Genomic DNA, 25,908 nt, shown 5'->3' with positions numbered 1-25,908 from the left:
TATATCTATGTGTCTTAGTGCTGACAGTAGAGATGGAGATACATTGTCAACAGGTGAGGGTTTTGCTCACTAGAGTACTGATGAGCTTATAACCTTTAGAACATCAGTATATAATAATAGTAAAGCATTGCTGTTGTGGCATAACTCCAGCCAGCAACTAACTACTGTGCAGCCACTTACTTTTACCATCCCCACCTCAGTGGGATGGGAAAGAGAACTGGAAAACAGAAAAATCTGTGGGTTCAAATAAGAACAGTTTAAGAATTAAAATAAAGCAAAATATTAAAATATTGTAACTGTAATGAAAATAGAGATAACAAAAAGAGAGAGGAATAAACCCCCCTAGAAGACTAGAGATGCCCAATACCACTGCTCACCACCCACTGACTGATGCACAGCCCAACTCCAGAAGTGATTGGCCCCTCCCAGCCAAGTCCCCCCATATACTGAGCATGACATGACATGGTATTAAACATCCCTCCAGGTATTTCTGGTCATCTGTCCTGGACATGCTCTGTCCTGGTTTTTTGTGCACCTCCTCACTGGCAGAGCACAAGATGCTGAAAAGTCCTTGACTTAGGGTAAGCACTACACAGCAACAAGTAAAACCATCAGGGTGTTATCAACATTATTCTTATACTGAATCCAAAACATAGCACTGTACCAGCAACTAGAAAGAAAATTAACTCTATCTCAGCAAAATACAGGACAATTAATCTATAATATCATATTAATAATTTACAAGCAAGAGGAAATTTTGCTCCAAACATCTGATAATCTCCATAAAGAGATAAACTAGACTATAACAACAGATAGTAGCATTGCATCAATATGCAAAGAGACTGATCTCAACAGTGTTCTGTAATGTCTCAAAGAATGACCTTGCCTCATGATCCTGAGTCAATAATGATGGCAACAGCACAGTAGGTATGAGACTGAACCCTAATGTTGAATCAATAATCACTGTGCTGGGTCATGGCCCTGCATCAATCTGAGATAGTTTTACATTATGATGTTGGAACGACTTGTATGATATTGCAAAGTCACCTTGCATCAGTTTGGTGGTACTATGCCATGATGTTGCATGAATATATAGAGATGAGAGCATATGAGTATAGAGAGATGCTAAATTTTGAAATGGCCATCACAGAGTCATCATGCATTATATTAATAATAATGACTGGTGACTCGTATGCCACAAGGTGACTCGTATGCCACTTAATTTTCTCTTTGTAGGACAGATTCAGGTGAGTGTGAGTCCTAACTAGGCAAAGTTTTGCTAAAACTAGCAGAGGCACCCCTTTACCCAAGACTGTCCTTCCACATTTTCACTTCGACCTGAATGGACAGCAGGTACTTTTTTCTAGCACACTTTTTATCTGCTCAGCCATTTGACTGAATATGATTGACCTCACTACAACCCATGCAGAGTAACAAGATTCAAAAGGAAACCACTGTGACAGAGAAATGGACCGATTATGCTGAGACCAGCTTTTTCCCTGGCAAAAAAGATTCAAAGCATAACACATCAAGACACCGAAGGAAGCAGGCACCCAGTGATTGCTGTCGAAGGAAGAGAACAAAAAGATGGCAATTATTTTAATCATCTTCCAAGAGGTGGCAATAATGTTGCTTATAATTGCAAAGAGAAGCAGAAATGTCAATAGTTCCAACCAGGCTTTCTTTCTGAATGGAGCCTGAATCAGCTCTTCATTTAGGCTATTGAAGCAGCAACTATTTCCCATTAAACTATACTTGGGTCAGTCTGCTTTGGTCATGCTCAGCTTTAGACTGAATTTGAGGGTGATAATTACCACAAATTCACATCACTTTCCTGGGGTGAATTTGTTTCACTTTTTTGATAGTATTTCCCCATGTGCGTTTCCTTATGTGTCCCTATTATTGACACAGTGTTTCCTTATATTTCCTTATTATTGCTACAGTGCTGATTGTTGTTGAAGTAGATTTTTCTGAGATTCATTCCATGGAGTTTTATCTTTAATAGACATTTATTTATACCAGTACAATAAAATATAACAAAAGGGTCTTTTTAAACAAATATAGAAACAGCCCAGTAAGAGTAAATGAAAGATGGCACAGCAATTACTAGTTCTTTAGTTCTCGTTTTCAACAGCACCTAGTAAGCAACAACCTAAGTTGGCAGCGGACCTTGTACTCCTCTGCCTCTACTCTGTATCTACATGCGTTTGGCAGGAATAAAGGCATCTCTCTAACATGATACAGTTTGAAACCGGCATGGAAGCTAGCTACACATGTTTGGGGAATACTTGGCAGAAGAATAAAATGTAGCAATGAGGAAGAATGTAACTCTGTGCATACTCTGCCTCAGGCTGAACACGGGAGCTTCACTCAGTGAAGGTGTGTGCACAATGAGAGGGGCATTGCAGTCCCTCTCATGTCACACACGAGGCTCTTCCACAAAGGATTCCAGAGTCAATAAATGTCATCCTTTCTATCATTTACACAACTGCTGTGACATTACAGTGAACTGATTCAAAAAGTGGATATCATACAAGGGTATGTAATGAAGTTGGTGTACAGCAGAGAATTTTAAACAGAACTCATCTCAATCTCCCAGTACCGTGTGTAACCTGTTCTGGAGTTCCCAGCCCATCACTTCATATTTCATTTTGACAGTTCAGTGTATGCCACCCTGAGTGCTTGGCCTGAAAATGTAGACATGTTTCAGATGAAACAGAAGGCTAATTAGAAAAGCTCAAGCCATTAATGAAGGCTATCAATTATTAATAAGCTGGTCCACTATTCTCTTTGCCCATATCCAGAAGTATTTATAAACCAGTGACGGGTTTTCAGGGCTGATGACATCTCTTAGCAACTGTATTAACCTGATCATACGATGAGACCCCACAAGCAAAGTAGGAAAACATCAAACGCATTTTCAGACAGATTTCTAGGGAAAAATTCAAGGTGATGGAAGACAAGACAAAACTACTTCACACCTTCAGAACCTTCCCATCCACTGCATTGCAGTGCCCTTTGCTCTTGCATCTGAGTCACTGAGTGTTGCTGTAATGAAGCAGAGAACCATGAGACACAGAAGGTTTTTATGTAAGATTTACATTTTTAATAAAGAAAAGTTACAGCAACAAATGTTTTAAAGTAAATATATCAGTCAAAGAATATATGCATCCTAAGACATAAAGAACCTGCCAGGAGATTGCCACAGACAAGTATTTTTGAATAATCATAGATAATGTTGAAAGATGTCAGAATATTAGCACGGAAAATTATCTTCAGAAAAGGAGAGCAGAGATTCTATTAATTGTCCTCACATACATGAAATTTATTTCCCTTGCAAAATAAATCTACCATTGAAGAAAAATGTTTAATTAAGAAATGTTAATAGAAACATGCCTTTTCAACAATTTATATTAAGATTTTGTTACCACGTTAAAGATGAAAGCCTACTCAGTTGTGAAATCATCACTTATACAAAGTGCTAAAATCATCATCATTTGTTAACTGTAGAGTAAGGGAAAAAGGCTTGGTAAATGCAACACAGAATCTGTCTGGAGAGGAAATTACTATTATCTTGGTCTTTTCCTACTCTAGGATTCTTCATTACAGCTAGATGCATGGTATTTTTCGGTTGCCATTTTTCAAAACTTAAAGACGCTTTTCATCTTATTTGGGTTATGGTTTGCATCATGATAGATCAACTTCAAACTGGAATGATTATAAGTTTTTTTATATAACAACACATACTGAAGTAGCCACTTTACAATAAACCAGTATACAACATTGTCATGAATTGGCATAATGACATCATATTCCTCCCCTCTAAGGTCATTAAAAATAACCTAAGCCCACCTAAAAAATCCCAAACCCTACTGAATGGGCATTATTATGCTTCCTACTTTGGAAATTTTTCTATTCCTTTTTTGCATCCGAGATCCAGAGAACAAACTTTAATATTACTTAATGTTTTAATATTCAGCTTTTATCCTCAGGAGACAACTTTCCCTGAGGTAATTCCACTGCTTGATTGTTCCATGTAGACTGTAGACCATTTTCCAAGGCAAAGGTTTACAGAAATTTTACAAAAGATATTCAACCATTGTACTAATCTTATATCTCTTTTTATCTTATGTCCCACTTTGAATAAATTATTGCTTGCATACACATTTCTGCTGACCTTTGGCACTCCTCTTCAGATAAAGTTTCAGGAAGGCCTGGACCATTTTAGATATTAACTTGCAGTTTGAGAAACGTCAATTTATCCTTGTTCTAAATGGACCATCACACTGTCCTCTCATTCCTGTATTTTAAAGGCTAAACTTCCTTCGTCTATACAAAATCATACTTTTCCTCAGTTTGGCAACCCCTCAATGAGCTTCCAAGGTCTCAAGGAATCCCTCAGCACTCCAAATGTGGGGGCAAAAACTGACAATATGTTGGTACACACATAAGCTAAAAGGATATGGTATGCTTCCTCATGCTGGTCTTAACCACACTTAGGTAATTCTGTCAGTCAAATGAAAGGGACATAATTAATAGAGAAATTCAACAACAAAAACTACCAGGTCTGTTTGTGAGACATTATCATTACAAACCTTTAAAATATTGATGTCAGGGAAAATTCTCAAAAGAATAGTCTGTTTCTATCAAGAATAATCAAAACATATTGAGGAAAGTCAGACAACTGAGTTGTTTATATTAGTACAATGAAGCACCCTCTTACCTTCAAACAGTAGTCCTTTTATACTTAGAAAATTAATTCCAGATTCTGTGAGGTTTTCTATATTCTTTTAAACCTCTAAATGACCATAGTTATATTCCATAGCTTCTTCTCAATTTTTCTATAATCTATGGGTCAGTCCTTATAACCCATTTCCAAGCACACCATCCATACTCTACTAACAAACAGCTCTGACATGGGAAGGGAGGCAGGAGGCACAAATCATAAGAAGCAGCACAGACCCAGCCAGCATGAGATGCAGTGATGACACCTTGAAGACTAAATTTACTATCTTTAAGGCAGACATCTTTAGCTATCTTGACTTTTTAGATTAAAAGCTAGGGTCAAATTTAGCCATTTCCTAAGGGCTAGACTGAGGTTTACAAAAAAAAAAAAGAGTTAAAGGAGTTTTAGTCTCCCATTTGCACAAAACTGTCCCACTAATGCTTGGTGGTGGCTTAGATCTGGCTGGCAGCCAAACTCCCACCCAGCTGATTGCTCAATTTCCTTTCTAGTTTATCCTCTCTTCTGCTGAAGAGAACAGGAACAAGAAGGCTCATAGGTCAAGATAAAAAGAGGGAGATCACTTACCAATTACTGTTGTGGGCAAAACAGATGCAGCTGGGGAAATTAATTTACTACTAGTTATTGTATATTTATTTATTTCTGATTTGGTTAGCAGGAAACAAAAAGGCAAACATTAAAACAGAGGGACATCACCTTTCCAATCCCTTTCCCAGGTTCAAGTTGACTCCTTCACTGCAGATTCCTGTCCCCTACTCTTGCTCTTGCCACAGGCTACACTCAGTCCCCTCAGTGAGCCAACAAATGTGCAAGGAGTGGATTACAGTCAGTACACAGCAGTTTCTGTCTGCTGGTCCTTCTTTCTTTCACTTTTGCTCTACTCCAGAGCTGGCTCTCCACAGGCCATTTCCATTCGGAATGTCCATGTTCCAGCATGGGTTCTTCCACAGGCTGCAGTGAATATCTGCTCTGCCATGGAACACCTCCTTCTCCTCTCACCTTGATGTTATCTCCACTGTTTATCTCCCTTTCCTCAACCTCCAGCCCCTCCTTGGCTTTTTCTGCCCTCTCTTGAATGCACTTCCACAGCTGACACTGGCTTGGCTGATGGGCTCAGCTGTGTCCTGCAGTGGGTCCATTTTGGAGCCAGCTGAGTCTAGCATGGGGCAGACCCTGGTCTTGTCCCACAGAGGCCACCCTGCAGCTTCCACCTTGCCCACATTTACAGTCAATACATGGTTTTACATACATGATGTAATAATTCGGATGGCTGCATAGCCCTCTCTCTTTTTTCTCCCAGTAGTAGGGCTTCCTGTCATCTCTTTATCTAATTTATATGCCTAAGATAGTGCAGTTTAGCAGTGAAGTGGCCCACAGGCTCTTTAGTCCAAGCAAGATAAACCAAAGGTCCCAAATTTTGCAGGGAGTAATTTTCTTTGTTCTCATTTTAAGCAAGTGACAAGAGCAACTTTCTCTCTTCTACTCTTCCATTTGTCAAAAATATACTTCAAGTGAAAAGACTCAATGTCACTAAGCATCACACTTGACAAAAGACAGAAAGTGACAATCTTGCCAGAGAGCAACACCCTGCAGATGAACTCACTCTGCCTTATATTTGCCTGGTTTCAGGAACTTGTCACCTACTCTTTCAGCAGGAAGCACGAAAACAAAAGGTTCTAGTTGTACTACAGTACAAAAACCACATCGAGTTTAAAAATTAATGACTTCTAAAAAAGCACTGAACAATGCTCAGCAGCTAAAGCTTTAAGCTCTTTACTAGCTCAAATGTATTCTTTGGACTTTGCCTTGCCCAGGTGATATGAGTGACCTCCTAACCCCCAAACCACTTACCGTATCAGTAATTCTGGGAAAGAAGCAGTGAAACTCATTCTCCCAGGAAAAGGGTACCTTTTGACACAGAAGTGCAAATGTGAAAGGCAAAAAGCTTCTGTAAAGAAGCTAATTATGTTTTTTCTTTCATTTTCAAAGAAACATCAACTATCCAGTGGCTATCAACAGTGCTGAGCAGCACCTTCATGGGTAGCTCCAAATCAGGAATCTCTTTCAGTGAGCACTGGGGAACATGCATCACGAGCCAAATACTACATTGGATAATGCTCTCAGGCACGTGGTGTTATTCTCAGGATCGTCCTGTGCCAGGAGCTGGATTTGATGATCCCTTCCAACTCAGGATAATCTATGGTTCTATGAATTTCATGAATGCTAGTGAAGGGATTGTATACTCATAATTCCTCTGTGGAAATAAAAGTTTGCCTCAACCTTGATATGTTTAGAAGCCACGCTAGAATTTGCCCTTTTTGCTCAAGACAATGTTTTATTCAAAGAAGAAAGAAATAAGAATCAGGCACCACATACATCTCACAGAAGAAATATCAAGAAATCTACTGGATTTCTAACTTTTTCACACTTTCTAACTAAAATGTGTGTCAGATTAAGACCAGGTGTTATGCAGAGAACAATACTGAAAGCATTATGCGATATGCAAATGATGTGCGACAAGTAGCTCACATTCCTACTTTTGCCTATTTCTGCATTTTTATCCCGTGCCTCTATTAATCTCTCATTTTTCTAGCTATTACTTCTTTCACATCCAGTTTTGTAATCTGTTTTTCATTAAGGAAATTAAATGTGTCTGCTTACAAATAGCTCTTCTGAAAGGAGGGGGATAGGAGTAGGGCAAGTAGGAAATGCATTGTGCAACTGATTAAAGGATGTTAAGACATGGTCAAAGTAGATCAATATTGGGTGCCTTGCTTCAAAATCGTGTGCAACAAGGTATTACCCTCTGTCCCCAAAGAGCAATGATCATCCCTCAGCTGCTCACATTACAAGTGATGTCTTTTCAATTATCTCAAAGGCCAGATTTACCACTCTCTAGTCACAAGTTCACAAGCCCATTAATAACCATCTCGAGAATCACTGCAAGGCTCCAGACTACATCTCACATGATGTCCTCTCTCTAATAAAGGTTTTATAAACTAAGCCAATATGCCATCTAATGTGTCAAAATACTTTTTTCCTAGACTGACAACAGGAAACCATAGCACAGCCCCTCAGCCTTCTAACCCAGCATTATCATTTAATACCAGCTGCCACTAAAAGTTGGAAAAATAAATTCTAAAAAAAGAATTACATGTACTAACTATTAAAGTTATGATGAACACCACCACAATGGAAAAGAACTGAGAGTCTTTAGTTGAGAACTTAAACTGATCACACTACTGCTGTAAAAGGATTTTGAAACAGATGTGACTGGATGATATCTGTGTGCAGACACATCAAGCTGGGTCTACACAGCCAACCAAGCTCAGAATCAAAGATATCCTAGATGGCTTGCAAAGACCCAAGAAAGTAACAATGCTTATTTAGTGCTGCAGCTGCATGAACAAATCTTCCCGAACATAGCTGAACATTCAGGTGCAAAAGCAGTGAAACCTGCTTGTAGCTGAAACTTTTGGACTTGTATGTTTGAATTTACATTAGTCCCGGACTATCTCCATGGGCACCAATTATAATACACTGATAGATCAGAAGAGCCTGGGGGAATTGGTGGGGAGTTGCTGAGACAAAGCTCAGGCAATACAATTCTTTGTAAATGCTGCTGACAGGTAAACATCAAAAACCAGAGAGGAGCTGAAGGGCAATATTGGCACAAAACAGATGAAAGTTAAACTGATGTGTATGAATACATATAGGCTTGAAAAGAACTTTAAAATCTTAGGGAAAAATTGATTTTAGAACAGCATTTCAAGAGAAACAGCAGAACCAGAAAACCAGAATGGACGAGGTAGACCTGATACAACCAGAAAAGAGGACATGACGGTGCAATGGCCTAGGAGGGTAGAGGACTGGACTTGAGAGTCCGTAGTCCCTTCCCTGTTCTGTGTTCCTAAATTAATATGCCCAGCCAGCAACCCTGAAAACCTCATCCATTTGTGGAGCCCCAAAACCAAACAGTGATTTTTTCCATCAGAAAGGGAGCACAAGAAATAAATTCTGATCAGAATAAAAACTAATGAAGATTTTTAAACCTATTTCAAGCAAACCAATTTTCTAACATGTAAGATAGTTATGAACCATATGCCTTTTTACCTACAGACTCCAATGAAAATTGAGTTAATCTCCTTCGAAAAAAAATTATGGCAATTAACAGCAGCCATTGTAGGAGGGCTGTAGTTAATTGGGCTCTGCAAAAGCTAAGTTTTAAAGAAATACAAATGACAAACCACAACCTCCTTCCCTTAACAGAAACATAGAGGAGAGAAGATAAGAATATGGTGCAAGGGCACAACTGAAAGAACTACATTTCTCTTTAAAAGAAATAGAGAAGATTCCCACATGCAAGGACATACAAGTTCTTCAAAGTAATAAATACAAGAAGAAAATGATCCAGTCTCACAACTGAATTAATACAGCTAGATTTTAACACATCACGGGAAAATACTTTCAGTATTTTCAGAAAAAAGGACTAAATTCTTCTTGTAAAACCATCCCAAAACTTTAAGGGTGTGAAATCAAGTCTTAGCAGCGATTGAATGTAATAGTTCTGCAAAACCCTTATCTGCAGAAAGGTGCTAACAGTCCCATACTCCCTGGGGCGCTGGATGCTGTGGAGTATAAATTTCTACACATTTCCTTCTTGAAATGACCCCTCCTGCCCAGCTCTTCAGTACGTTGGTACACCAGCCCCCAAAAAACTGCACCCAAAGGGAACCCCTACCTGTCCTTGACACCCCACTAGTCCAATAGCTTAAATACCTTTTGGCACATACCAATTTTTTTCCACATGTTGCCTAGCTCATTATAGGAGCAAATCCAGTGCCTACTATCGGAAGGCTGTGTTAATCTCTCTGTTCTGTAGAGGAGATACAGTTATTTCAATCTACAATGCTCAAGCATGTACTGCCCACCTCAGTCATACGAAAAGATCATCGTCCATTGAGGGCCTAATCTCTCTGAATATATTTATGATACAATATACCTTCTATGAAAGGATAACCTGCTGACAACAAGAATATTTGTAAAAGTTGTTTAGCAATGCACCCAAAGACAGACAATCGTTTCCCCTTAAACAAGAGGAAATGTCTGCAAAGTTAGAGGATCTCATTCCTATCACTAGTTAAGATAGTATATGAGAAGCACTATATGGTTTCCTACAGAACTGATTAATCCCACTACCTGTTTAAGGTTGAGCAGCATCATACTGAAGGGCTTTAATGATCCAAAACCTGAAATCATGTATGTGGTACTGGATTTCAGATGAGATTGTCTGAAAATAATAGAATAAAGAGACATGATAAGATAGCAAAGGAAGCCTGAGCCGGTATTAGAAACTTTTCTTTGTCAGTCTTAATGATTGCTATTACCCAGCTTCCAGAAACTGCACTCCTAACATCAGTAATAGACAAGAATAAAGAATAAGCTGAAACGAGGGCTATGTGCACTGAAAGTAAATTTGGACAGTCAGAGCTAGTAATATATTTGGTTATCAGGTATAGACAAAAACACGCTTGGCTGATGCTTTACACTGGCCCAAATTATACCAGTTATATGAGGCAGTCAGTCTCTTTCTGTAGGCTACAAATTGCTTAAGCAAAGCACGAAGAAATTAAATGTAGCAGAAAAAAAGATATGCCAAGATATTTAAGAGAATGTTCACACTACATAAGCTTTACTTCAACTGGCTTTCAGACTGCCAAAGTCTTTGCAGCCTCCCCATTCCCAGTACCCCACTTCTTTTACATAAGGAGATGGAAGAGGAAAATGCTTCTATCATGTATTTAACATAAAAGCCTTTCAAACCAGCAGGAATCCTTCAGTTCAATCATGCTTTATGTACTGAAAGGTTAACTAATGGGAGAGGCTTATTAGCACAAATAATACCACTTCTGCCTTGATCCCAACAACACATGAGCTAAGCAAGCTCAGGCTAGATGCACACTTAAATAGAGAGGAAAAACAAGCAACAACAACAAAAACAACACCACACAGCACCTGCTGCTGTACAATGGGTTCTCAGATGTGTGGGCAATAGCAGGAGATGTTGGCAACAGCAGCTTTCCAAGGGCACTACCCTCCCCCAGCTGTTGCTATTGAACCACTCTCTCAGGGGGAAGAAGGCAGCACTGCTAAGACTTCTGATTTAAGAAAAGATGAACATTCAGAGCTAGCCAGCTTCAGTTCTGAGGCAACATCTCAGTTATAGAATTTAATCTCTAAAGCCTTGATTTTCTCATTCTATAAGCCTGCTCATGTCTACCTTTTAAAGAGATATTGTGATGTATTGTGATTATACAGCTCCTTTAAAGTTACATGCAGCAGTATGTTTTTGGCTTTAAAATAACTATTAGGACAATGTATCTGAATAGGAACTTTTCTGGAAAAGTAATGCTAAGAGAAACTCATAAGAACTAGCCAAAGTCAAGTTCAGTGTATTTTCTCCTCAAAATGGTCTCTGCAGTCTCCTGGTAGTATAGGAAAAAGCAGCATTGCCTTTCATTTCCCATGTAAAACTGTGCAGAACTAGTCTTTCATGTTCTGCAGAACAGCTGATTTTCATCTCAGAGTCAGCCGCATATGAGCAAGTTATCTTTTTTCTGCATTGAGTTTTGAAACCTTATAAAATTCAAGTCATAGTGCAAACAATGTGTAACATTGCTTGGATTAGATCAAGTTGGTTTCATTTGGTGGGGTTTTTTTGTTTGTTTGTTTGTTTGTTTGTTTGTTTTGTAGTAGGATTCAATAATATGTTTCTGTTTAAGATGTTCTTCCTAGAGGCTTAATAGAGAAACAATCAATTTCACCATAGCTGATGTAGTACAAAACAGTTGTTAACCTTTGACGAGAAGGTTACATCAGATACCAAGCAGGGTAAATTAAACTGACAATTGCCCTTGTTTAATTGCTTTTGAGTAGTACTCAGTACGTCTAAATGTGCAGTGAATTATTACCATACCCTGCTGCTACCCATTAACATGAAGATCAAGAAATTTTATTTTAGTTTTCTGATGCCACCATAGAGAAGGTGATAAAGGCTTTAATTGCAAACAGATTTAATTTAGAACCTATTAGTGCAATTTATCCAAGCATACAGAAGATGGGCTGTTCTGAACAAGCTTGTAAGTTTGGTGCTTCTAGTAAAGGACAAAAAATCTATATTGCCAATTGTTAAGAGTTTACAAATAATAGATTTTAGATTTTTTAGATTTAGATTTTAGTTTCTTTTAGTGTTTTTCAGAACGAACACTTAAAGCCTCACACTTATCTCCTTCAAGCCTTGATTATTTCAAGAAAACAACTTCACTGGAGAGGGTCTGTGTTTCTTTCTTTGACTCAGCCAGAAAAAAAAACCTCAAATTACTTCAATTCCTTTGTATTTAGTATTTAAAGGAAAAACATTAAGAAGCAAAATCTAAATTTTCTCAGCATCAAAAAAGTCCTAGTATTTCCTTGCTTATTCAGTCACTAAAAAGACTGTGACCAAGTGAAAATCCCAACTATTACTGCACAACAGTAAAGGCAATTCATCTCAAGTTTTACTGAAATTATGATATATAATATAGCCCTAGATGACATATTCTACATGAACATTACAGTCACAGGAGAGAATAAAATAAATATCAGGCAAAGCACAGAATTTTTTTATACAGTGTACAAGAACAAGCTATAGCATAATATTTATTGCCATACAGCGTGTTTGGATAGATACTGTGAGATACTCTGAGATATGATCATTTAACACCTAATAGCAATTCACAGAATCACAATAAATCCCAAGACAAACCTGTATAAATTTAACAAATTTCAAGCTTCAGAATGTATTTTAAACACAGGTTATATATTTAGAGATTAATCTTTCTCATAAGCAATCCCATTAAGATATTTTTTTCTAATTAGGAGAGAATTTTTTATTTCTGCACTTAGGCTGAAGTGCTAGGGTCTGATTTCACAAGATGCACAACACTAAAATGGGCAGGTGTGCATTCTGAAAAATACTGCTAATTCTGTCCACTATACTAAATCAGGATCATCTTAGTAGAAAACTGCTTCCTTGACACAGCAAAGCTCTCTCTTTTAAATCAGCAAAGGTAGCATATCGATTTGCCTATATCTTTAAGGCACGTTTCAAAAAAGTCACTCAAATGTAGCTTCCCATTTATTCTTCCTCCACCTCCTCTAATTCATAATTTTCAGTCTCCATAATCCAGTTGAAGTTAACAGTTTTGAGAGCCAAATTATTTTCAGATTTGTGATCATGCTAACTTGTGGTCCAACCAGAAATTTTACCATTCGTGACACCACTGCCCTACCAGCTCTTTCTTCCATGTCCCTAATCAGCTTCACAACCTTCAATGATAACTGCAAAAGCACTGGGATCCATGCACAAACCGCCACTGAGTGAGGAGTTAATGAATCCTTGTATCAAATCACTGAGCTTCCATGCTGCCTGAATGGAGCCAGGGATCTAAAATCCATCATCTTTAGCCACAGGACATCAGCGCGCTATTTCCCGCACCGTTGCATTCAGCTACGCACATTCATTCAAACACCTGGTACAGGCACTGGCAGCAAAGCAGGGACTGGAGCACAAAAGGTCACTGACATAACTTGATAGGGCACCGTGCCAAATGGTGCCAGCTACAAACAGGCACGCTGGGGTGAGAAGCTTCTTAATGTTCACAGGTTGAGTCTCAACTCATGACCTCCTACCACGGAGACTCCTTTTCCGAAGCTAGTAGACAAAAATAAATGGATCATTCCTATGCACGACGTGAACTAGTTAAAATATATTAAAAATGGATTATTTATCAACCTTTAAAAATAAAAACAGAAGTAACAATAACACGCTTTAAACTTGGCTTGAAAACTGGAAGTCCATTTGCTTTCTTCAAATTAGTTTTCATTTACTAATTCTTCTGCGCTCTAGGGAACAATAAATGCAGCATGCACAAACACATGGGACTCGGCAATCCCAGAGAGTTTAGAAAAGGACAGGAAAAGACTGAGGGCATTTTGGGACAGGATCGTTGAGTATTTAAATAGAATGCTTTCATTAAAAACTAAATAAAAAATTCAGGATATTTTGCAATTTTACACCAGCTGGCAAAACAGTCAGTGACGTGCATACCTCAGATTTGAGACTCAATCAGATATAGCCTCTATCAGGCAAAATAACAATGCTGAATTCATATATATTTGCCATGGGATTTTTTATTCTATAAACCTGACATAATTGGCACACAGCTATATTATGCTCCATTTTTTTGTGCAGATGATCTGCATATAGTACCCTAAAATACATTAATTATTTTCAAAGTACTTGGTAAGGAACAGAGGCCCTCTTCCAGGTGAAGACTATGCATAACAGGTTGACTCTGGCCAGTAATGAGGCACACCCCCTCAGGTGCTCATTCACTTACTTCTCCCCAGTGAGACTGGAGAGGAAATTGGAAAGGCAAAAGTATGAAAATTTGTGGGTGGAGATAAATACAGTTTAATTAATAAGTGAAGCAAAGCCATATTACTTCCCATCGACAGGCAGCTGTTGAGCCACTTCTGATAAGTGGGCATCAACACATAACTTACTTGGAAAGACACAGGCCATAAACCACCAGCATCCCATCCTACTCTTCCTTTCCCAGCATTTTTTTTTGATGGGCACATCATCTTATGGTATGGAATGTTACTTTCATCAGTTTGGGTTAGTTGTCCCAGCTGTGTTCCCTTCCAAATTCTGGTACACTGCTGGCATACTCAATGACTTCTGAATTTACTGAGGTTTGTCTTTTAACTTACACAGGAGCCATTAGGGTAATTTTACCACCTCCAGTCAAATATCTTCAATAATAAATCACATAAACCAGACATTGTGATAGACACAAAAAAACCCACCAATATACACAAAGCACCAAGAAACAAATCCCTTCAGCATACACTACACCTTATTAAACAGAGACAGCAAATGGATTTGCATCTCTCAGTGAAATGCCTGTTATGCCTTTGGATAGGGTTTTTGTGAAGGAAATATCTTTGCTATCCATACCACCAATACATTGGTCATCTGCTCAGTTTCATAGTTTTCAGTTCTTAAATTACATATTAATCTTAATTTTTTCAGCTACTTCCCCCTTGTCCCGAGAATCCAGAATTCTGGGCAGCCTTTTGCTCTTTTGTGAACAAGCTCAAGTAATCTAAAAATTAACCAGCCATTAACTAGAAATTACTTTTCTGTCTAAGGAAAAGTAGTAACTGATTGTATGCAAGATGTTAATCTGCCTCAATGTTGATTAACACAGATACACATAAGTCATATCTTGCAATCAACATAAAGAAATGGAGTGCCATTAAGATGCAAGCCTCAGCTGAAGATGACTGCTATCCTAAGCAGAAAGGAAGATGTGACTTACAACTTGCATTCAATAACATAAATAATTACAGAGAGGAGGTAAACACTTGTGATGTGATATGCTCTGTAAGATCCTCAGAACCTGTTTGCCATGCAATAGCTCAATGCTTGTCAGACTTTCCTAAGCCACCCAATTCTTGTGGTGCCAGCACTCTATCTGGCCTACATGTCTAAGTAGAAACCTACTCCACTGCAGACAGAGAAAGTAGGATACTTTTAAAGGTTCTGCAGTGTATGTATATATATGTCACATCTTAAATAAGGACTATCTTGCCAATCCCATTACCTTAAATAGCACACAACCTCAATTAGGTTAAAGGCATCCAATAACTATTTATTCATTACTTTGAGAATTAACAAATCACACCTACATTTGTTTAAAAAAGATATATGTGATGACATGAAATAGAGACTCCACTGGATCTTCACATACTAGCATTAAATCACAACAATTCTTCTACCCCTTCATTCAGCTTGTTTTCCATCTTGCCTAGAAGGTTAGCAGTCATGGTTTCAAGCCTTCAATCTTATGATAATCCCCAGGTGGCACCTATTAAAGAGAGCGTATTCAGAAGTCTCCACCAGAGAACTTATTCCTAACAGAAAGCTACATTCTGACAGTTTTTATATGTTACTAATCACGGGAGACTTGCAGAGTATTCCCTCAGGTTTGTTGCTAGATTTGTCTTGGTAAAAAAAAGTCTTTAGACAGTTTGTTCTTTTAGACCTTCTAAGGATCCAGACAATATAATCTTTTGCTTGAAAGGTCATCCTAATTCTCTCTCCTTACCAGTAGGCAGTCTAGTAACTCTCATACATTAATTGTTCACTTCCTCAGCTAAATGTGTTATACAAGATGTTGTCTCCTATATCCAGACTGTCAGTAAATAATTTCTTGCTTCAACAAAAAAGCCTTTGTCACATTTCACCGTTTCCTGATCCACTGATTGCTTCAGTATAGAATATCTTTCATTGAATACGTGTTTTATACCAATCTGTAGGGGCTCATAATTTGTATAAACGAAACTAGGAGAAATGTACACTGCTCTTTGCTGTTTCATGAATGAAATGAGGCACGATGGGCACTAAACACTTTGGAACTGATAACTGCTTACGGGATGCTTAACCACTTCTTGTACACTCCAAGAACTCTATCAAACTGTATCAAAAACTTATTCCACACTGCTTTAAAGCCTGGAAAGGCGAGAATAACAGTGCTATTCCAAAGAGACATCAATGTAAACACAGTCAAGATACAGTGGAGTAAAATTACTTATAATCACAAAAAATTACACTTGAACAAACTAAGAGTTCTATAAAAAAGATGGTCTAACATAGTGAAACACTTTAAAAGAAAACTGTAACTGTAACACCAGTAAGGGCAGCTAAAAAAAAAAAAAGAAAAACACAAGATAGGAGACTGAGGCAGATCACCCACTTTTTTTCACAGTCTATAGCCTTTGCAAAATAAAGCAGGCTAGCCTTAAGGAAAACCTCTTCTTTCTACTTTCTTAGGTATAAAAGTGTAACTATTAACACTCAGTCTGAATTTGGCCTAAGAAAGGCTGAAATATTTTGCAGCGAAGAAATTTTGGTTATAGAAAAGTAAAACAAACTCTATTACTTTTTGCCTCCAGTTATTATCTCAGAGTAGCTCTTAAGTTATGCTGTTCATCATACACCCTGTGGTTATGGTAAGGATAACCCTTTGTCTATCCTTCTCCTGATTCTAAATCATTTGCTTCTTCTGTATCTGCTCAGATGACATGCCACTGAGTTTTGAAAGGAGTCTCCAGGAAACTTCATACAGAGGAGCCAGAATTGTCTCTAAAACTGTAAAATCCAAACACAGATTTTGGCCAATCACAGTATAACTGAAAAAAAAAAATAAATTGGCTGAACGTACACACACATTTTCCTCCATTTACACTCATTCGCCTTTAATAATGCCATCTCTAACTAAGGAAGGCTTACTTTTTCCACACTTATTGCTTAAGAATCAAATGATCTACATCAAATTCTGCAGCTTTCAGTTGTAGCCTGGTGCCATGTGATATATCTCCACTAGCCTGGGTCTGCTAAAGTAAAACTCCTCACAAAATCACAAACATTTTTGCGCAAACCTAGAGTTTACTTCTTACAAGGAGTTCAGAAACCGGACCAGTCTCACACCACCATTCTGAACATCCAGAGGCTAGATGCCTCTATTGTTTATTGTACAGAACAAAATGAAAGAATGCAGACTAAACCAGCCTCACACATGAAAGAGTGATTTCTCTCTCCACAGTCATCACAAGAATGATACCCATCATCACCTGCAGCTGTTTTCCTCTCTTCATTTGATCTCTATGTTTTGCATGTTGTAAAGCATAAAAAAGTGATGTGGTAGGGTAGGGTGAATGAACATATAGAAACATACAACCACAACTCAGACGTACAGTCTTTTAAGTATCCATTGTGGAAGACAATTTCCTGACCCAGGTTTGGACTTGGTACTTTGAATGAGTTGTAAGGAAAGCAAAAAAAATATCATAAGGAGGGAGCTGATGCTCCAGCAACACTCCCATTACATATGCTACAGTCTAATCACACAAACACCTCATGCTTCATAGGCAACATTAATCTGGATGGTATGCTATCCATTTTTACAGGGCTGCCCCTTTATACTTCATTATAAATCAGGAGAGAAAATAGTTTCAGAGGCTATAATTTTTTGTCATATAAAATAGACATCTTAGTCAATAAATTTTCACAGTATCTGAAAGACTCATAATTAAAAAATGAACCCAAACAGAATAACTGTAAATTAAACAAGTAAATATGTAACTTTACATACAACATATTAAAAAAGCAGACAAACTATTTAAAAGTTTCCTTAGCAGAGTATAAGCAACTTTTAGAATCTTTCAAATAGAATCAGATCTTGATAAGCCATAGTCTATACTATGACATTTGGATTAGTTTTATTTTAGTGATGCATATTAGAAAACAATGATCATCAGGTGGCTTTCGTCACTTGTTATCACCAATAGAACACCCAGAGAAGTGTAAGGAGGTCAAAATCCAGTAAATAGCATCCAAAATATAGTCTGTGAGTGGAATATCTAGAAAGGCCTCAGAAGAGGTCTCCCCAACAATCCTCCAGGAAAATTCCTGTCACTTTCATTATTACTATTATTATTAAATATAATTGCTCCTGAAAAAGTCAAATTGCTAAATATACATATAATAAATTATATTAAAATTAGACTTCCTGTTTTAATACCTATTTTCTCTTTCTCCTATAATTTGCATTATGGTTTAAGTATTTGGTTTTAAAACCTTTGCTTTATTATCAATTTAATCTGCTTAATACCTCAGATTTACAAATCTATTTATCCCATATTTGTATTATAATTTGATCCATGCTGCTTTGTTTCTCTTGACAAGTGACAGTCACCTAATGGAAGGCTTTGAAGAAAGATAGACAGAGTCCTTGAAGACGACAGTGCAAAGCCTGTGGTAGTTTTGAGTCAGTTACAAAAGATCTTGATCTTGTGGAAAGCTTGCATGCAATTTGCTAAGTAAGAGGTCCTAAATGGTTTTGCATTTTAAGTCTCATTTAAAGATGTACCTTTAATTTCAGATTTCAACTTTTTCCAAAATAACCCTGATGTAAGCTCACTTCTACAATGCTGAACAATAAACCAGAGAAAAGGTCTTACAGACATTCAAGAAGTCAATAACACTTTAAAAGTTTCTATGCAACTTTTCTATTGCATGTAGCAGCGTGAGTCTCAGACCACATTCTTTATATGAACAGGTAGGTAGAGTTACTGATATATGTGATGAACTGATACCATATCCAGAAGAGCACAGGAGCATTCCTCATGAATGACTGGCAAATCATCCTAATCCATCCTAGCCACAAAAGAATAAGAGAAATTATACCCGAACTAGTTCTAGATTTACCACTAGTGAACACCTTCAGGTATAAAATTGGCCAAACTACAAAGGAGGCATTCAACAGAACCTTAACAGAACAGAATTAATATCAACCACAATCAGTAGACTTTATTTAGGTAGTTGAAATAATCTGAAACTAGCACCATGCCATGCAGAGTAGTTTGAAAAAAATACATGAGGAGGAAGCAGAAAAACTTCCAAAACTGATAGGAAAGAGAAAGCAATTTTGTTTTGTTTTGGTTTTGTTTTGTTTCTCAGGTTCAATTTGCTTGTTCCAATCTATTCAGCAAAATTTGTTATAATTTTTTTTTTTTAAAATCACTTATTACAATGTTCACTTAGGGATAGAGAACGGCAGATAATTGAGACCAAGATATAGAGAAAAACTCTATGCCTTCATCATTAATGCTGAAAAGCCTCCTTTTTCAAATTCTTATCTTCATGCAGGATTAAAATTTCTTTTTTGGTACTTGTGTCTGTTTCCTCTCTTCCTTTCACTGACTACCACAAAGAAGAGCCTGACTTTCATTTTCTCTATAATATCCCACTAAGCGACATGATCCCATCTCAGGCTTTTTCTAAGACCTTAACAAATTTATATCTCTGCACCTCTCCTCACATGCCAGGAATACTGTTCTCCAGTTAATTGACAGCATTTTACACATGTTGTATTATAACATCTGAAGAATATACATTGTCTCACTCAGACATATCCAGTCACTTTTGCTTAATGTGAGTCACAGAATTCCAACCAATTATGTTTAGGGCTGTTCACTTTTACCAACTCTTCTGGGGTTCGTTTTGTTTTTCTTTTAAGAAAGCAGGAAAAAGTGTTTTTCTATTAAAAAATACACCAGGATTTGATCTCATTTTCATTCTAGCACAAAACTCAAACTAAATATTTGAATATATCACAAAAGATAGAAACCAGAATTGGTGACAGTCTAATGGCTCAAGGCCATATGCTAACCCATTCCAATGAATCTGAATTTTACAATAGGATTCAAAATAAAACCACTTTAAATGCTGGCAATAACTACTGCTCCTGACTCTTGTTTCTGGTTGTTTCAGAACAATCCTGCAATATACCCAGTGCTTCAATACAATTCTGAACGTGGCAAACTCCAGCAGCAGAATAAGGCCCTTTGTCATTCACATTTGGTCTGTTTTGGCCCCTGGCATTCCTCCTGTTTACTTATACCTTCAAGGTTCCATGAAATGTTAACAACTCCCCAGCTCATTCAAAACTTGCAAATGGCCCCTTTCCACTATAAATTAATGCATAAAACAGGGGAAATAAGCGAATATCAAGTCACATGACCAGCTTCTACCTCCAGTAAACCTCTTGGCTATTTTTCAAAGGAAGACAAAGCTTCTCCTCCCAAAGCATCATGTAAAGTAACAAACTCCAAAAGTTTCCAGTTGTAGTGTTCTTATTTTCTCAAATAATTCAACTCTCTCTAAAGCCACCTTCACTCAAGCTCTCACAAGAAAGTCTCGTCTCTTTTTGCAAAGCCATGTTGCACTAACACCAAATTCTTATTCTTTTGAACTATCCTGCTAAAGCAAGCATCAGCTGTATCAGCTTGAGGATCTGTTCAGTTCTCACTTAACTTTCTTAGTGTGGAAAAAAACAACACCCTATCACTCCCTTTTATTCTTTGCCTTCCAAGAATAGTAATACTTCACCAGAAATTCAGCTGTATTCAGGACTGTGCATATGCCACAGTAGATTAACACTGATGCAAAACATTTCCTAAATTTTTAAATAAATCCTACTGCTAATTGAATCACCTAAGGCTTTTGAGTTTTGTTTTGTTTGTTTCTTCCCTCTCCAATTTCTTCTGGCATCAAGACTTGGTTCCCTGTGCATCTCAGTTGGTAATTCTACAAAACCCTAAATAACTACTAAAGGCAGTTTAATTTGACAAGTGCTGAAGACATAGAAAGAACAGAATATGACATGTTATTTTAGAGTAATAGTTTTCTTCAAATTCAGGTAACAGAAACCCAGGTCTGGCATAGACATGGGCCTATCAATACTCACTATGTGCAGCTGTAGAAAATCACCAAGCCCAGGGGCACTGTCAATCCGAACAAGGATGCCATCCTTCACGGTTGTGCTGAAGCCCACAGCAAGACGGTCTGTCCTTGTGCTTGGTCTATCATTAGCTGGCCAGGTGTACAGGATGAGACCTCCACTCTTCCCAAATATATATGTGGCACCAGCTAAAAAATACAAAACCAAAGAAAAATGTATTAGTTACTTATTTGCCAACTCTGGCGGTAATGCTTTGACTTCCATGAGGAACAATTTAAGCAAGCGCATGCCTTCCCTAGTTACAGGAGTGCAATTAATGCCTCCTGCTGGCAGGCCTGATGAAGTACGTTATTAGATCCTAAATAAAGACAAGCAACATTTAAGATAAAGATAAATTAAGAGTTTATCCAAACTTATCAAGATGGCTTATCAGGAATGAATTATTTCATTAGTGCTAATATCCCAGACAATGCTGGACAGGACACTGCCTTTCAGGGGGGCGGAAAACAACAAGCCCCTTCTGTTTCAAATGCGTAGGATTCAACCTTATAAGGGGATTTAAAGGAAATATTTGGCAGTTCCCCTTGAGGTTGGACTTGCCTTCAGCTGAAGACTATTCACACACAGTAGAAGCCTATCCTTTTCTCAACACTTCCTAAGATTTTTGAATATTTAATCCACATATTTACAACACTGTTTGTCTTTACAGTAAGCCTGGGAATTTGTTCCTTGCCCTTGTTTTTAAGGACAACACCAAACCTCTCCCAAGCTGAACACTGTCCTCCCACATTCATGAGGGCCATCTGAGCTGAGGAAGACAGACACGCAAGTGAGGAATTGTTGTCGCAGACAAGGAAGCTGAGAAGCAAAAGCATTTGGAGTTCACATTCTGACTTGTACTCAACACCAAGTTAGGAGCAAGATTTTATAACTCAGTAGTTATAAAATTAGCCCCTGAGCTTCTTGGAAAATATATCTGAAATTCCTGTCCCAGTCCCAAATCTACAAGCAGACCAGGAACAACATTTCTCAATGCTTCAGCCACTTAGTGAAACTCATTTTCTAAGCACTATTACAATGGTTACATAACAGTAAGCAAAAATAACCAGCTTCCATTACTGCAACAAGGATGAAATACTGGTAGAAAGTACAGGTAATTACTGGGTACATTTTCTAATCTGAGTGAAAATACAACTGATGATTTTTTTTACCACCACACCAACCAGAAGCATGTATCAAGCAATCATGAGCAGAGTAAATGTAGTTAGATACAGAAAGAGGAATCATATATGGGTAACTTCTACACTTGCCTACAAAGCTGCAGCTTCACTAAAGCTCTTTATGATCTGAATTCCAAATAAATGCTACACATTAGCAGAAATAATTGATACACTTCCTCCTTGCTAAAGAGGCTTCCTCTGGACATCTCAGAACTCATTACCAAAGCAGACATCAGAAACTCAGCCACACAGGACTGAAATGATTTGTGAACGGCTGACTCAATAACAGAGTGAAAAATGAATTATGTTTCCTTCCTTCCAGGCCTGTGCATATCCAACAGAAAATGCCTTCAGAAAATTCACACAAATGTGTCTGAAATCAGGGTTAGACAGGAAATTTCGCTCATAATCCAGAATTAACAAAAGAGCACATTGGCGTTCTGGAACTGTGCACATATTTCAGTTTCAGAAAGACTAATTTTACAGACTGAACTCCATCTCCTCATTGACCTTTGAACTCCAGATACAGGGTTCATGAGTATTGCAAGATGTATAGAAAGGGGCTTTGTTTGTTTAAACAAATCCCCAACTGTATCTGTAACCTTATGGTCAGACAGCTGGAGATGACCAGGTAGCGAATTATCTATGTCTTCCCCCTGCGCACAGGTACACCAACAGCCCCCTACAACTATGCTACAAATATACTCCTTCAGTTTGTTCTATAAATTCCATGTGTATTCGCATTACAGACCAAAACTAGGCACAGCAAAATGCTAAGCAAAACAAGATTTACTCATTGTTGATGGCTTCACAGATTAAACCCCACTTTTTAAAATTACTGTCACTCGAATTGCAAGTTATCCTCCTTTTCTTTGTACTGGTTACCAGGCCCTTCAGCAGCAAAAACAAGCTTGGAGGAGAGTTCTTCACTATTTATGAAGACAAATTACTTCTTTGTCTCTCTAAGAGCCATTTGGCTGCAGGTAGACCATGTCAGTCCTCCAATGAGAGCCAATTAGAACCAATCATGTCCTCATAGGCCTTTCATGAAACTTAAACAGATCTTATTTTCTCCTCACAGAGCACAGATTTTTGCTTCTAAGCCTAACCTGAAGATATTCAGTACTTTGGTACTGAGGTACCAAAGGTTCCTAAGGTAAGGAGCAGTATCAGTATAAATCTACCTCTGTTGGGTCTTATTTCAGTTTTCTGTGAGATGGCTCTACATACTGCTTCTTGAAGATATGTAGTGTTCTAGTTCAACTGGGAATGTCAACTCATCTCTGGAGTTCAGCTGGCCCACAGACTGTCCAACTTTACTTTTCATTGTGATGGGCTTTGCAGTCATACATTCTGGCAAGGCAGCGAGTTTTTGAAACAAAGATAATTCAGATCATAGAATCGTAGAATGAGCCAGGTTAGAAAAGACCTCTGAGATCATCAAGTCCAACCCTTGATCCAACCTCACCGTGGTTACTAGACCATGGCACTAAGTGCCACATCCAGTCTCATCTTAAAAACCTCCAGGGATGGTGAATCCACCACCTCCCTGGGCAGCCCATTCCAATGTCTGATTACTGTCCCTGTAAAAAATTTCTTCCTAATGTCCAACCATGCAACAACAAGAGCAGCACTACCCACACAGACCTGTTAGCAGAAGCCTGGTGGCCAACAGTTGTTTCCTTATTGTCCAGGTCAGAAATATCTGCATAATGACAGATGGGCCACTTGCTTTATCTGTGTGTAGCTGAATGCACAATTTTTTGGATACATCAATCTCCCTTCCTTTCACCATCTTTCTGATGATGTACAGGATACCCATTGCCACGTTTGGAAAGAGATGTACATTAACATTGTGCTAGTATAATTTTTTTTCCCCAAATTATGAACAAAATAGTCAATCCAGTCTGAAAACACAAGGTGCAAACGTCAAGTAAAAGTGGAAGAGGCAGTTTAAGAAGAGTTACAACCATATTGTAATCACATAAAAAGAAAAAACAACTAAAAAGACAAACCCTATAACACAAACATGCTGACTTAAATACTTCTATTTGACGGCAGCAACCACAACTATTCTTACTTTGTGGTGTTGTAGAGAATTGTAGAATATTTAACCAAAGAACTCTGATTACAAAAAGCTGGTGAAATGAAAGTCTGTTGATCTTCTCACTGTACTGAAGCTTTGTTACAGACCACTTTATTAGACAAGAACACATATTTTTTTCCAAGACACTTTCTATTCAAGACAGAGAGCAGCCACTTTATATTTAGTTTTTCCTCATTGATCAAGGTTTATTTATGTAACTCCTTTAATAAATACAACACCAACTATGCTCTGACAAGAGAAAAGTCTGAGGGATTAATTTCATTGTGTTATTGTTACAGTGTTTCACCACTTCAACTGTATAACACTAAGTTCAACCTATACCGTGAAAAAAAAAAAAAGAAGAAAAAATAAAATCAAGGATATGAGCACACAAAGTTATTTCCCCAGTCAGTTGTGTGAGCAATCTTACATCTCACAGTGCCCTCGGTCAGATTTACTGTACCAACATGTAAAAACAAATGAAAGCAGAATATTTTCACCTACTCTACTGGGATGTTGCATGCAGAATTTGGTCATCATTGGGAGCTCAGAGAACTAAAGATACATATAGTGAGGGAGCACTCCCTACAGATTTAAGTTACTAGGACACCATAACACATTTAGCATATACAAAACTTATAAACTCATAAAACTTAGTGTGACAGAGTGGCAATTGACTTCTTCCAGAAATTACATAACTTGTAGCTATAACTTACACCTTTGGTGTTAAGAGATTTAAACATCGAAGGTGGATATGTTGCAACATATACGACAATGTTGCCTGCATATCTAGCTTAGGTAAATTATGTATTTGCTAGCTATATTCATGGATAAAGCTGTTAGATTATTCAGTCAAGACACAATAGTTTGAAGCAAAGATGCCTCAAGGAAAACTCCTAACAGAAAAGTTATAACCAAGATTATAAGCCACAGCAAAAAAAGTCTAAAAGTGAGCTGTGCTAAGAAACACCTAATTGAAGTTGGCACCATCAACTGTCTTTTTAACCCAGTTATCACTGTTTTCTCATCATCACCCAAAGTCTTCAAAAACTTATTTTAAGGAAGAGTCATCATGGCTGGGCTTCGCGAACGAAGATTTGGGAAGGGCTCTACCCGCGTTTGTTACAAGCGCGCTGGTGGCTAAAAAGGCCAATACGAGATAGACACGTCCGGCTGCAAAAGGCACAGCAGAAAAACTCCTTAGGTGGTATATTCTGCAAGACACGATTCTTTCTGCGTTCTTTTCTCCTCGAAAGTGATCCTGCGTGTGTTCTCAAAGGCATCAGCAGCGTTATAGATGGCGTGTCTCCAGACCTCCCAATTTGAGGCCAGAGTAGACCAGTTATGTTGATTAGTATGGCCAAGGCTGAGATGTTGTTTCAGGGAGTCCTTGTATCTTCTCTTCGGGGCTCCTCTCATGCGACAGTCGGTGGCAAGTTCACCATG

The 25,908-nt window shown here is 38.0% G+C and overlaps 1 protein-coding gene across 11 annotated transcripts in view; it reads right to left on the bottom strand.

Moving 5' to 3' along the window:
* LOC108505488 (neurexin-3) overlaps positions 1–25,908 on the bottom strand; it is a 915,200-nt gene that overhangs the window by 125,530 nt on the left and 763,762 nt on the right. For all 11 annotated transcript variants that reach the window (XM_017831536.1, XM_017831535.1, XM_017831539.1 and 8 more), the window contains one exon: positions 21,163–21,344. In XM_017831536.1, coding sequence (XP_017687025.1) covers positions 21,163–21,344 — 182 coding nt within the window. The remainder of the gene's footprint in view (positions 1–21,162; positions 21,345–25,908) is intronic.

Source organism: Lepidothrix coronata, unplaced genomic scaffold (genome assembly GCF_001604755.1).
Source record: "Lepidothrix coronata isolate B3197 unplaced genomic scaffold, Lepidothrix_coronata-1.0 Scaffold192, whole genome shotgun sequence".
Lineage (NCBI taxonomy): Eukaryota > Metazoa > Chordata > Aves > Passeriformes > Pipridae > Lepidothrix > Lepidothrix coronata.
The sequence above is the reverse complement of the archived record's forward strand: the minus strand, read 5'-3'. Positions and strand labels throughout refer to the sequence as shown.